We start from the raw sequence: 13,079 nt of genomic DNA, 5'->3' as shown, positions 1-13,079 counted from the left end.
ATTCCTGAAAGGAAATAGTCTGATATTTCCATGTTTCAATTTATATGTTTGTCCAATTTTGCAAACTGGGGCTAAAGGTGGTTAAAAAGCTTGAAACAAAAGTGCTTCACTTGATCCAGAACAATATTTTTTTTTTACACCTCTTCCATGCCACTGGCAGCAATGGCAACGTGAGGAACTGCTGCTCTTCCTCCACAAGTAACTGCAACTCACAGAGGGCTGCCTGACTTTCTGCTGGTGTAAATATGGACAAACCAGATCCTTGTGCAGAATCTGTATTGGTTGTAATTGCAGAGTATTGCATACAGACTTAAAATAAGTTCTTCTAATAAAGTGATTAGAATCACTCATCCATGTGCTATGGATTATGGTCCATGCTATAAAGAGCATAGATTCAGGGATACAGGTCTCCCTGCCTGTGAAAACTGATACCCTCTATTTAACAACAGCCTATCTTTCCTTATGGTTTGAGCACAACTGTATTAGCAGTGTGGCCATTTAATAAACTATTTTCCCGTATCTTCTTGAAATTAATATTTTATAGCCATAATTTACCCATTTTTTCTATTAGTTTTATAAAATCTATAAAAGTATTTCCTGTAAGAATCAGCTCAACATTCAGGATACGCCTTTCACACAGATGCACTCAGTTGTCTCTGCCAGCTTCAGTTCCAACTGGATAATTGATTCATGAACTGTTGAGAGATACCTGATCTGAAGACCAATATGACTTTCCAGATTTCTGCCAAGCTGTATTTTATTTTTTATGCTTTATTTTGCACTTTATGTCCATCTTTGACAATATGCAGTTGCTGCTTCTGCGTTGCATCCCACTTTGTATTACGTTACACGTGCAATGCATAGACATCCATTCAATAAGGTTACTAAAATAGGAAGCCTCTCTCTGTTAAAATTCTTAAAAATCACAGAACGGTTTGAGTTGGAAGGGTCTTTAAAGATCATCTAGTTCCAACCCCACTGCCATGGGCAGGGACACCTCCCACCAGATCAGGTTGCCCAAAGCCCTGTCCAACCTGGCCTTGAACACTTCCAAGCAGGGGGCATCCACAGCTTCCCTGGGCAACCTGTGCCTGTGTCCCACCACCCTCACAGTAAAGAATTCCTTCCTAATACCTAGTGTCAATCTACTCTCTTCCAGTTTAAAGCCATTACCCCTCGTCCTATCACTATGTGCCCTCTCCAGCTTTCTTGTAGGCCCCCTTCGAGTACTGGAAGGCCACTATAACGTCTCCCCGGAGTCTTCTCCAGGTTGAACAACCCCAGCTCTTCATAGGAGAGGTGCTCCAGCCCTCTGATCATCTTTGTGGCCCTCCTCTGGACCCATTCTAACACATCCATGTCCTTCTTGTGTTGGGGGCACCAGAACTGCACACAGTACTCCAGGTGAGGTCTAGCCAGGGCAGAGCAGAGGGGGAGAATCACCTCTCTCATCTTCCTGGCTGAACTTCTTTTGATGCAGTGCAGGACATCGTTGGCCTTCTGGGCTGCAAGCGTACATTGCCAGCTCATGTTGAGCTTCTCATCAACCAACACCCCCAAATCCTTTTCTTCAGGGCTGCTCTCGATCCATTCTCTGCCCAGCCTGTGTTTGTGCTTGGGATTACCCCGACCCATCTATAAGAACCGTAGCTAGTTATCACATGAGGTGGATATAACTCGCAATAAGCTTGCCCTACTGCCTTGTTTTCTTAAAGCTAATAATAGCACTACCAAAATGTCTAAGCATGTCCTTTGGAAAAGAACAATATAAATAACATTCTCAGTAGAGGTGAAGGAGCCAAATTTGCATCTGTAAACACAGAATATATTTATCTGTACATCTTTTGTTGTTAATGGTTTTGCTTGTTTAATGATTGATATTTTCAAAGCATTCTATGCTTGAAGGATATTTTTTGTCAGGAACATTTAGACTGGAAGTTGAAGATTACTGTTCTATTCTTATAGTGAAATTAACTCCACTTCTTCAAACAAAGCTTTTGAAGTGTTTCTTATATATGGTGGAAGTACAAAGTGACAGCACAATGATCCTCTTCACTATTCTTATTATCAGCAGCTGTTAACCTATTTTTATCAACAACTTCGTTACTCTAAGAAATGCTTTTGCAAAATGTGAATGCTGCTGGTGAGATCATTCCACATAAGCAGACTTCTCCTTATGAATCTTTACAAGCAGGTTCCAAAAATCTCACTTGAAGAAGTAATCTATTGCCAAGCCATCCTCATCCAACACACAAGGCCGCCTCTTCCTTCCACTCACACTCTAGGTAAGCACAATCCACTCAGATCACAGATGGGCATCTTCCAGACACGTTTATGTCATCGCTCTGAGACCCTCAGCACCCTCCCTAAGGCTTGTGGTGGGCTCACCAATATCATGGGATGCCACTACTGCAAAGAGAGTACAAGGTAAGTACTCAGAACTGGCTTTCCCATGTCAGATTCACTCTCAGGTATCTTCACTTTCAGATTCAAATAAAGAGAATAAGAGCATTTTCTGTCTGCAGCAAATACACAGATCAGTATCACAATGTTAAGAAGGAAAGGATGGAGCTTCCAAAGTGGAAGATGGTACTTGGAACTCTATTGCCCTCTGTGTCTCTAGAAGCATAAGCAGGGAAGATCATGACTCAGCCTTGCTACTCTGACTACTTGCATGCTTCAGGCATTCAAGATCAGGACCAAGCTATGCACCAGGTAAGTTTTTATGTTGTATGAACTGTGGGCACAGTGCCAAATTATTTCCCAAGAAATACTAAGGAAGGACCAAAAAGTACAGTGAAACTATTCCTTCAAGTATAAAACGGGGGTTACTTCAGGCACTTTCAGAATGAGCACTGGAAACCATGACAGGGCATGGGAAATCTCATTCCTTGACCTGTGTAGAGAACACAGCTTGGCCTGTCAGGCTGCATCAGTGATTTCATCCGCACCATAGGATCTGCCCGCTGATCTAAGCTTTCATGTGTCTGATGCATCTCTGCTCTATGATCCCAGCAAAGAACTTCAGAATCAAGTAGGCTCTAAATAGATAAATTAATATGGAATGGTACTAATTTCTCACAGATATACATATGTCTTATAAATCTGGCAGCATACTATGGATGTGAAGGTCAAGAAAGCAGAACATTAAATTCAGCCAACTATTTCATGGTTCTCATACTGTGTGTTTTAGCTAGTCATTGTTTCTGCATAGAGCACTAAGAACAAACAGTACATGTATATTGACCTGATCCTCATGCAATGTACACACAAATTTTTTATTTTTTTCTTAATTTAACATGTCTCCTGGGTCCATCTTTGATACACCTACCAATAAAACCTGAAGAAGGAGGGTTGGGCTGTATCTTCTCTTTAGTATTCTCCTGAATGATGTCCCAGAGCTGCCATATAAACTTTGGATGCAGAATGTAAAACGGCTGGTTTGGATTCTTCCTGCGATGCTGTACGTAGGGAGTGAACAGGTTGTAGTCTGGTTTCTTATACCACTGGGAGGAAAAAAGTAAGAATTTTTTATAATCTTGTAGTATCCAATGTGTTTGGAACACTACACACAAAACATGTGTTCTGGTTCCTCAGAACAAAAGCAAAGGTAGCAAAGCAGCCTGCACTGGTGGAAGCTTCTCCTATAAAGCCAGCCCTCACCTTGGGCTATTCTGCTTGCTTTTCTTCACACAGAGACTCCCAATGAGCAATTCACTGCAGCAGGACAAGCCAACCTCATCTCCCACTCACAAGCACACGTTAAACAAGGAGTTCAAAGGGCCTTGACATAATACCCAGGCATGGGGTTGAACCTTCCTCTGAAAGCGTCCCTGTCCATGCTGGCGGCAGCAGCAGGACGTGAAGCAGGCTGACGGCAGCCTGCGTAGGATGTGGGCAGCCTCCGGCATCTGTTGCTAAGGGAGTTCAGAAGATGAAGGTTTACTCTATACATTGCAGCCTGCTCAGCTCTGAGCTCCCCTGGCCAAGAACCATCAGATCAACTGGTCCACTGGCTCTGCAGCACCAGCTGAAGCAGGGACTCCCCCAGTGATGGCCAGATGGACGCCTGCTGATCTCAGCGACAGGGCGGACAGCAGGGTGCAGATAGCTGTGGGGGAGTGGACACAAAGGGAAGACTTGTGGGGAGGAGGCCTGAGAAATGGGGAAGGCGCCCAGAGAGATTTTCATCAGGGTGTTGTATTTTATCAGGGAAGGCAGAGGGGAAAGTGGGAAAAAAATGGATGCGATTCTTCACCTTTCCTGATAAAACCTCCTTCTGAAATCTAGCAATGTTCTCTCCTTGGCAAACATACAGAAAACTCACAGTTATGTGAAAATAGCAATATTTTATAAAAAAAACCATCATCCATCTATTCTAGTATCTCAGAGCAGCCCATTTCCATACAGGTGCTGGCTACTAAAAAGCTTTTGACCAATAAACCAATTTTGACAGTTTCATGCAGAAAAAGCAGACTTTGGGGTTAACTGAGAACTAGGAGACTGCAGTACTAAATACATTCATTTTCTCCAGTGCTTTCAAACCGATTGGGAAGAAAGGTCAGAGCAGACATCTTACCACGTTCAGATTTGCAGAGTAGGGGGCGGGATCCCAGGCTACTAAGATAACATCTTTGTACAAGGAGCTGTCGACAAAGTGATGGTTTGGGTTGGTGAGAATCTGTAAACACAGACGCAAAGAACTGCACAGCGTTAAAAGCAAGTGGGATCCAGAAAAATGGCAAAAATCTCATCTAAAATGAACAGTCCTCCCCACACTGCTGTTTGTTCTGCTTTAATTCTGGTTGACTTTAAGCATCTTGTTTTGTTAAAAAAATATATAAAAAGGAGCTTAGCCATAAACAGCACTCATGACAGTTTGAAGTAGCAGTATGCTGAATTACTCTCCATCTGTGTGGGATGTGATGGGACCACTTTAGATGCTGCATAATTGTGTATCAACACTACTGTGTATGCTGGAACTTGAAAATTAAAGATGCAGTATTTCAGACTGCCCACAGGATGCTCTTCTTGGACACAGAGAAGCCTTCTTTGAAAGGCTACAGCCCCCAAGGATAATGCATGTTCCCCCCTGCCCCCGCCTTTTCATTGCTTTCTCATTTCAAGAGCAAGACAGTTTCATTTCAGGTAACTCCAAAAAGGCAAATTAGACCACAACTATAAAAGCTGCTATACCTAGAAAAATAATTCCAGGAACAGGCACATGATAGGGCTATTTTTGAAGTAACTGTCATATCGCCCTGATCTACTGCTTTCATATAACTCCCTCCCATATCTCCTGATATTCTGCCTGATCCTTCCATCCCACTCAAAGTTTCCTTTTCACTCCTGCTGTCTTATCCCTTCCTGGACCTTCCATGCCTAACCGGATCTCTCTGATCCAATCTCAGGCAGGACTGAGCTGAATGATTTCAGCATTGGTTGAAACAGCATGAATTTGGCTCCAGCTGTTGAACTAATCAACATTCCAGACAAATAAATTCATACTAATTTTCATTTCCCTTTAGGATCCAATGAGCCATATTTGATTATGCATATTTTTCTTCAGAAAAATAATATTGTTGCCATAGCAATATTCTTCCTACCATAAACTTTGAGCTTAATGACTTTCCATCAGCCTTTTACAACAAAAACAGAATTAGTTGTGCTGCCATCAGCATCCCTAGCTCCATTTCTCAGGGCAGTTTTTGCCTGAGAATATAAACTCTTTTTTTGAGAGTACAGAGTAAACAGATTAAAAGGTCAAGCTTTTAAAAGCTCTGTTCTACAGTTATCACACAAAGGAACTCTTCCTTGCCTTTCAGTAAGCAAGAGTCCTTTGGAGGTACTGTCCACAGAAATTTCACTTTTTCTGAGCCTGCATTCATATGTATGAGTTTCTTCTGGAATAATGATATATGTTGTGGCTGCACTGGCATCCTTCATGTCCTTGAGCTTTCACAGCAGGGAACATGAAGGAAGAAGAGGGTCACAGTAGCCTTTTAATCAACTGAATGCAGGAATTTCCAACAATCAGGAGCATCAGTATACCTGATGGGTAACCCATCTTCAGTATTAGCAGGGAAAGCAACTTCTATCAAGTGGGCTGCACAGATTTCTTTCCCAGGGAGGAGATGAGTTTCTTAGCAGGTAGCGAGAGCATCATGTGTGGCTTATGACCTCTCTGAAGGAGCAGAAAGGTGGTGAGAATACAAACGTTTGTGGGGAAGCTGTGTGAAGTGACCTGGCCTGAATTTTAGCCATGCCCAGTGTTTTCTTGAGAGACCTTGTGAAGAAAGAGCAAGCAATGTGCAGTGCGGCAAAGAAGACCACGGGATCCTCTGTCACCGTTCCGATGGGAGCATACTGCAGCAGCTCTGAAAGTCATGAGGACCCCAGCCTACCCCAAGCAGCAGAGAGAAGCTAATTCACCCATTTAGTGTCTCTGAATTTGCTGGGGAGCTAACAAAGCTCAGATCGCTCCCTAGAGCACTTTTTCTTGTCTCCTACTGGGAGCCTACTGAGACCAGTCCACTAAATAAAGTTTCTAAACTCTCCACCTTGCCTGGCACAGGAGTTCAGGCATGGTCAGCAACCAGGATGTTTGGGCTAAGAGTAAAAACAACAGTAGGGGAAAAAAAGAAAAAGAAAACAAACAAACCACAATAAAAACAAACAAACAAAAATCACGTCCCTAAAAAAAAATCAAAAAAGAAGTCAAATAAGTGACATTAAGTTCAATGTTTTCTGATACATTGACTTCAGCACTAAAGCCAGAGTAAGATGTTTCTGCTTTCTTCCCCTGAGCACAATAAAGGGGCCATATCTAACCCAGATAACTTCAAAGATACAGTCTGTCCTGTGGCTTCACAAAGAGGTACAAAAAAAGAGTAAAGAGAATGACAGTGAACAGTCCTCTCTGTGGTGGCAAAGAATATGAAACACACAAAGAACATGCCCACCGAGGATGGACTTTTGCATGGGCAGTCACTCAAAGAACAAGAAAAAATTAATTCACAAGAATAACAGTAAATGCAAATTTTGCTCTCATTCAGCAAGAATCAGTACATATAGAGCAAGTTACACATCCAACCAGTTTACTGGTGTTGACTAAGCAGAATCACCATTTCAGTATGTCATAAAATTTCCCAGTAATTCTGCTGTTGCTTTTTGGCTGCATTTCATAAAGAGGAAAGAGGTTTGGTTTGCCCAATACCTGAGTTCAGGCAATATTTTTTTTCAAAATTGAAAACCTACTGTTTACCATAAGGTGTCACTGTAGCTCAATGCACAATTATTTATTGGCACATATGCAGCAAATCTCATTTTCTGTTTCCATTCAAATGAACAAACTCACCTTACATGTAACATCCAGTGTACATTTAAGTTTTCTACTTGTTCATTCCAGATTTTTTAAGAATGCTGACTTGCCTAAAGCCATGTATTACGACAACTCAGTTCCCATTTCTTTCGCCTCCCAGCAAGGAAATAATTGGGGAACTGGAGAATATGAAACAAAAGCTTTGGGATCTCCACAGCCCTGGCTTTGTGAAGATCCCGGAGGCAGTGTGGTGAAGGTCTTCTGTACTCACGACTGGCATTCTGCAGAGCCTTTACAGATGTAGGACACATGAGAAACTGTACAAACCAATTCTTTGAAACAAGGATATCAAGTAACTACTGCAATCCCTCTACACTGACAGCAGTGTGAACATCTCTGAAAGGGAGACCTTTTACCTGCTCTACATCATGACTGCTAAATCACTGTAGCTATTTCCTAGATTACCCAACAATTTCTCAGAAATTATTAAGTTAATGTCATATTGTACAGAAGCGACATTGACTTGAATTCACAGAAGGAAGATCTTACCTGAGAGTTAATGATCCGCATGGTGGTTTTATTTCCAACATCTTTTTCATAGCCACGTGTTGGAGCAGAATTAAATCTTAGAACAGCATCATGAGAATCTAGGACATAAATGAGGGGATGATTTATTTTTCTTTGTAATATAGCAAAGTAAAATAAAACAAATTATCTAAACTAATGTAAAACTTACACATTTTGTCCTAATCTTGATATTCTAAGGATGATAAACATTCTATTATGCACAAACAAAAATCTCCTTTTATCTGCCATTAACATTATTAAAATCCACTGGAAAAAAGTTCAGAATCATCTATTAATTTAGCTTGCCATTCTTCAATATTTCTCTTAATTGGATAAACTTAGTGTGGGAAGGTTATTAGTACACCCAGTACACACAATTGCTCACTGTTTCTATTGCAAAATTTATGAAGAATTACTCCATGCAAAAGCATGCTAAGTGCAAGAATATCTAATTGCACATTTGAACGAAAAACAATGCTATAAGCTTATGCTTTACAGTATTTTTTAATACCTGAAAATCTCAGGCTACCCCAGACCTATTAATCATACCGTGTACTTATTCCCAAGGTCAGCACAAGTCTTACAGAGTTTCTGTAAGGAAGTCAGCCCACAAACCTGCTCACACACAGAAACCTGACGATCACTTGGTAGCAAAGATCTAACGGAGCTGAACTGTCAAAAGTTTCCCCACAAGCTGTTGACTTCGGTGCCATGCAGAATAGAAAGCAGCTATAGGTCAAGTATGGGTCAAGGGTAGACACTATGTGCACAGCCTCCACTGGATAAAAGATAATCACCCTCTCGGTGCTTCTTTTAAGGAGATCTCAAAGCCCAAAAGGTGTGAGAGGGAGTAAGACATTATATCCATTGTTCCTGTCAATAGCCCTTGTTTGGTTTACTTTTGTCCCTTCTATCCATGGAGGTAAAGAATATGATTAGGCCAAAATGGGCATGTAATGCCTTCACCCATAGGTAGTTTATACAGCTGTTTATCTCTAGTCACTTCAAATGTGGTTGTCTGTAGCTCAAAACTGGAGGAGGCAGAAGTTTCAAAGTTAACCAACATGCTTCAATGGAGTTAAGGCCTGATACTAACAAACTGGGATCTTTTATCCTTTCACACTTTTACTCCACACTTCTTGTTCTTCAAACAAGAAAACGTTGTGTGACATGAAGCCAGCAGCTCAATCTCTGCCATAACTGCTTGCTTTAACATGTTGTGTCTCAAAAGAGAGATTTTTGCCAAATGTCTACCAAACCCAACTCCTCAGAAGCTAAGGAGTGGCAGGTTTTTCTATACCCTTATGCAAGGACAACCCTAGCCTCAACACCTAGTCTTCATCTGCCAAAACAAAGGGATCTTGATTGTGTAGGAGCTAGAGGACATAAAGGCAAGAGAAGCTGCAGGTACTCCACATTTCTGGAGAAGGAAAGGGAAACAAAGGTCCTTTATGCTTGAAACCTGCTTATGAATTTAAGGACATAAATTTGGACTTGCATTTGACAACTTTTTGACAGTCTGTTGACTGAGAACTTGGGAATCAGGTTGGGAAATGAGAATTGTATGGTTCATAACTTGAGAGTCAGTGTCCTACATTTCCAACATTATTCATGGTGATTCTTCATACGAAGAGTAAACACTTTTCCTTCACCATAAAATATACTATCAAGACACAATGATAATGGCTGATTTTAAGTAATCTGATTTTAATCTTATTAAGTATTTGAAGAAAACAATTTTTTTTTAAGTTTGGCGTTTGACTGCAGACCCCTTCCTAATGATGCCAAAATAACTGGTTCTCCCATAAAATAGCATGATCAGGATGGGAGTGTTTGCTGTACTCACACAGTATTTCCATACCTAGCTTCAATGAAAAACAATTGGAAGGGTGGGACAAAGGAAGGCAAAAGGCAGAACACAAAGTAACATTTCTGTGTGCGTTTCTAATAGGAGCACAGAAGAGGGAGCTAAAGGCCTATGAAGAGAAAAGTCCTCTGCTGCTCCTCTCTTAAGCCTTTTTTTCCTTCTTGAGGATTAATACTAAAAGCCTTTTGCCTGCAGCAGCTTCATCAACCAAGGCTATACAGCCCATGGCCTAAACCCCAGAACACATGCATGGGGTGTTTCTCTCCACTCCCTAATGATGCTGACTTTGCTGTGCCTCTATGGATACAGAGGAGCCCAGCATGGGTGCCAGGCTGACTCCATAGAGGAGTACCAACAGATGCCCAAGATGTAGCCCAAGGTGCCTCCAAACTGGCACTTTTGCTTGCATTTTCAACCAAGAGCTGGTAGCCTTGGTGCCAGCTCTGGGAAAGGAGAGTCTTCTTCTACAGCTGTGCATGCACAGGGAAAAAGAGCATCTTGAACACCCTAATCTTTCATTTCCTGGTCAGACGCTTCTCACTTTTTCAAGGATTCAAGGGGTGGTGGAAATACATGGCCAAGAGCTTAGCTGCAATATGTGCCATCTGGACTCTGCAGAGGAAACACAACTTCTTCCCCATAGGAATAATAACACAAACAAATGATGGACCTTCCATTTTCCATTTCAAGTGGGAAACACTTGGCACAATGTCTCTAGCATATTAGCACTTCCCAGGTCTGCACTGACCACTAAGACCCATAGGGTTGCACCAGGCCCTTCTGGGACGGCTGCAAGCTCCTAACAGTTCTGGGCCAAATTCTCTGCTCAGTCCCAAGTACCCGCCCATGGCCTGGAGGACACCTAGAAAAAACCTCCTGTGACTCCTGCTGCCTCACACACCTTCCTGTACAACAGGTAGGAGATCTAAAACTTTAGCTTAGGCCTTACCAAACAGCATCTCCTCCCTTTAGGCAGCATCAGATGACAAATTCCCAGTTAAATCAAAAGCTCTTCCTCAGAGAATGGTATAAGCTTTCCATGCTCAGAGTGTTCCCGAGAAAATGGGTACGCACAGGAGCATATGGGCCCCAGGTACCATGTCAAACACCAAAATCCACATCTGGGTTGCACCTGAGTGTGCTAATATGTCATGATGCATGCTGTAGTACATAAATGTGTTAATATGTCACGATGTGCTATGGATTCTCCAGAACAGCACTAATCTATACTGGTGTAAACTGAGTGAACTGGGGAACACTGACAGAAAATTTTGTTTCAGTCAAGGATAACAGATTGGAGAAGGGAAAAACTGTTAAGCTTTCATACCCCAAAGATTTCTAAATCAGTGGGACTTCCTGTGAAATTGGGGGTTACTCTGATGTGACTTTAGCTGCAGGCTGGCCAGGCACTCATGCTGTCCTGTAATCCTATTAGAGTAGTCTGATAATAATAGCAGCTCTAATATATCCCAGAGATTTAAAGGAAACCCATCTGTGTCAAAGAGATGATACAGTGCAATGAAGCGGGTATAGGGATGTGAAGTCCTAGAAGATAGGAGGATTAATGAGTGCATATCAAAAGATTTTTATAGGGAGCTGAAGAAGATAACTCTTCTTGCTCCAGAAGCAAGTTTGAGACATACATTTCATCCTTCTTTCAGAGCTCTTAGTGTACTGCATGAGTACAAGTAAAATGAATAACTACTGAGATGTTAACATGAGTAGTAATACTCATTTTTGCAAAGAAAAAATAAAACCTATCTGGATTAGTTTTATGGCTTTTCTGAATAGCTACCACAAAACTCCCACATTGACATGGGGAATTCTGTGTGATGTTGACATCTCAGCACATCTGTAACCTCACTGACTCAGTGCAGCAATGGAAAAACCAATGAGAGGAGATACTTCAACTCATTTAAATTCACTCTTGGAAAGGAGGTCAGGGGACTTGACCTCAGTGCATGAGGCTGCTCAAGGGTCTGAATTCTATATGTCTGTGAACTCTAAATGTGCAGTAGATTAAGAGAATGTTCTGCTGATTCTTGGCATGGAGACAAAGTTCAGTTTGGGATAGCAGTTTCTCTATGAGCCACCACAAAACATAGACAGGTACAACACAAGTTTGCAGAATAAAACTTGAACACAGCTCTAATCTGCTGAAGAAATAAACACATGTTGCAGCAAAATGCCAAATATGGCAGATCTGATGAAACCAGTGTCTCCTTTATACTACAACCTGTAACGTGATAAGAAGGCATTATTGTTTTCTTTAAATCAAATTATGACTTCAGGCTTGATTTTCCTTTCAGTTATATTGTCCTGAAAGGCAACAGCTTCACTGAAGTCTGTAAGCTCACACTCATGTAATGCTGGTGATAGCAAACATCCAGGCCTTACAGACCTATGCTTGGGAAGAATGAACCTTTTCAAAGACAAACATGAATACACACATGTACATACATATATGCACATGAATAGATGCATTTCACCCACCTATTTCATCCCCTAGAGAGGAGTTCAGTATCGCACCAGCAGACATAACTACGGCACAGCTTCCAAAGCCATGTGAATACAATTTGCCCAGTGGAATCTGGGGAACGTGCTTTTCCCATCCAAGTGTGGAGAAAGGAGCCTCCTTGCCATCTATTGTTTTCACATTCACCCTTCCTTTTAGCTCGCAAAATAGCTGGTCGCCTGTCAACTTGGAGTTTCGTTTCCCCTTGAACCGCACCCCATGCTTATTGGTGCTCAAATAATCTTTCATCGCCTTCTGCAGTCGAGGGTTTAGCATCTTGGAGGAGACATCCCCTCTCCAAAGCTTGTAAAGAAAGGATTTCGACATTGTGGAATATAGCCCATCCCAGTCATCAGACTCATCAAGCATCTGGCGGCTTCTCCTGTGCTTTGTGCTCCTTCTCCTCATTCTTCTCTGATGGCTCCAGTTGTTCTGTAAAATATTTACTTTTGGATTATCCTCATCAGCTGAGATGAATTTTGCTATCTCTTGAAGGTGGTTGTGTGGCCGAGGCTGACCAGCAGCAAATAAATAATCATCATTCACTTGGTAGAAAGCACTTTTTGATTTTCTTCTTATCTGGGATGGAAAAAACTCATCTTCATTTCTAAAGGCATCTTCCAAATCAGTCCATTTTTTAATACTTCCAGTCCCCGATTTAAACGTACCTAAGAGGTCTTCATTAAGAAGTACTTCATTCCCATTAATGGTTTCAGAGAATGATGGATCGTGTATGGCTCCCATGATGACTCTCTGCTTGCCCTGAAGGGGCAGAAGCCTCTTAGTTTCAATGTAAGAAAAGGAACTGG

At 41.7% G+C, this 13,079-nt stretch overlaps 1 protein-coding gene across 1 annotated transcript in view; it reads right to left on the bottom strand.

Moving 5' to 3' along the window:
• The window catches only part of ST6GAL2 (ST6 beta-galactosamide alpha-2,6-sialyltranferase 2), a 24,418-nt gene that overhangs the window by 11,199 nt on the left and 140 nt on the right, over positions 1-13,079 (bottom strand). The window contains 4 exon segments of the mRNA XM_010183665.1: positions 3,332-3,506; positions 4,580-4,681; positions 7,871-7,968; positions 12,249-13,079. The exon segment at positions 12,249-13,079 is cut by the window's right edge and continues 31 nt beyond it. Of these exon segments, the coding sequence (XP_010181967.1) occupies positions 3,332-3,506; positions 4,580-4,681; positions 7,871-7,968; positions 12,249-13,079 (1,206 nt within the window).

The sequence above is a fragment of the Mesitornis unicolor genome, unplaced genomic scaffold (genome assembly GCF_000695765.1).
Source record: "Mesitornis unicolor isolate BGI_N332 unplaced genomic scaffold, ASM69576v1 scaffold12244, whole genome shotgun sequence".
NCBI classification, from domain to species: Eukaryota; Metazoa; Chordata; class Aves; order Mesitornithiformes; family Mesitornithidae; genus Mesitornis; species Mesitornis unicolor.
The sequence above is the reverse complement of the archived record's forward strand: the minus strand, read 5'-3'. Positions and strand labels throughout refer to the sequence as shown.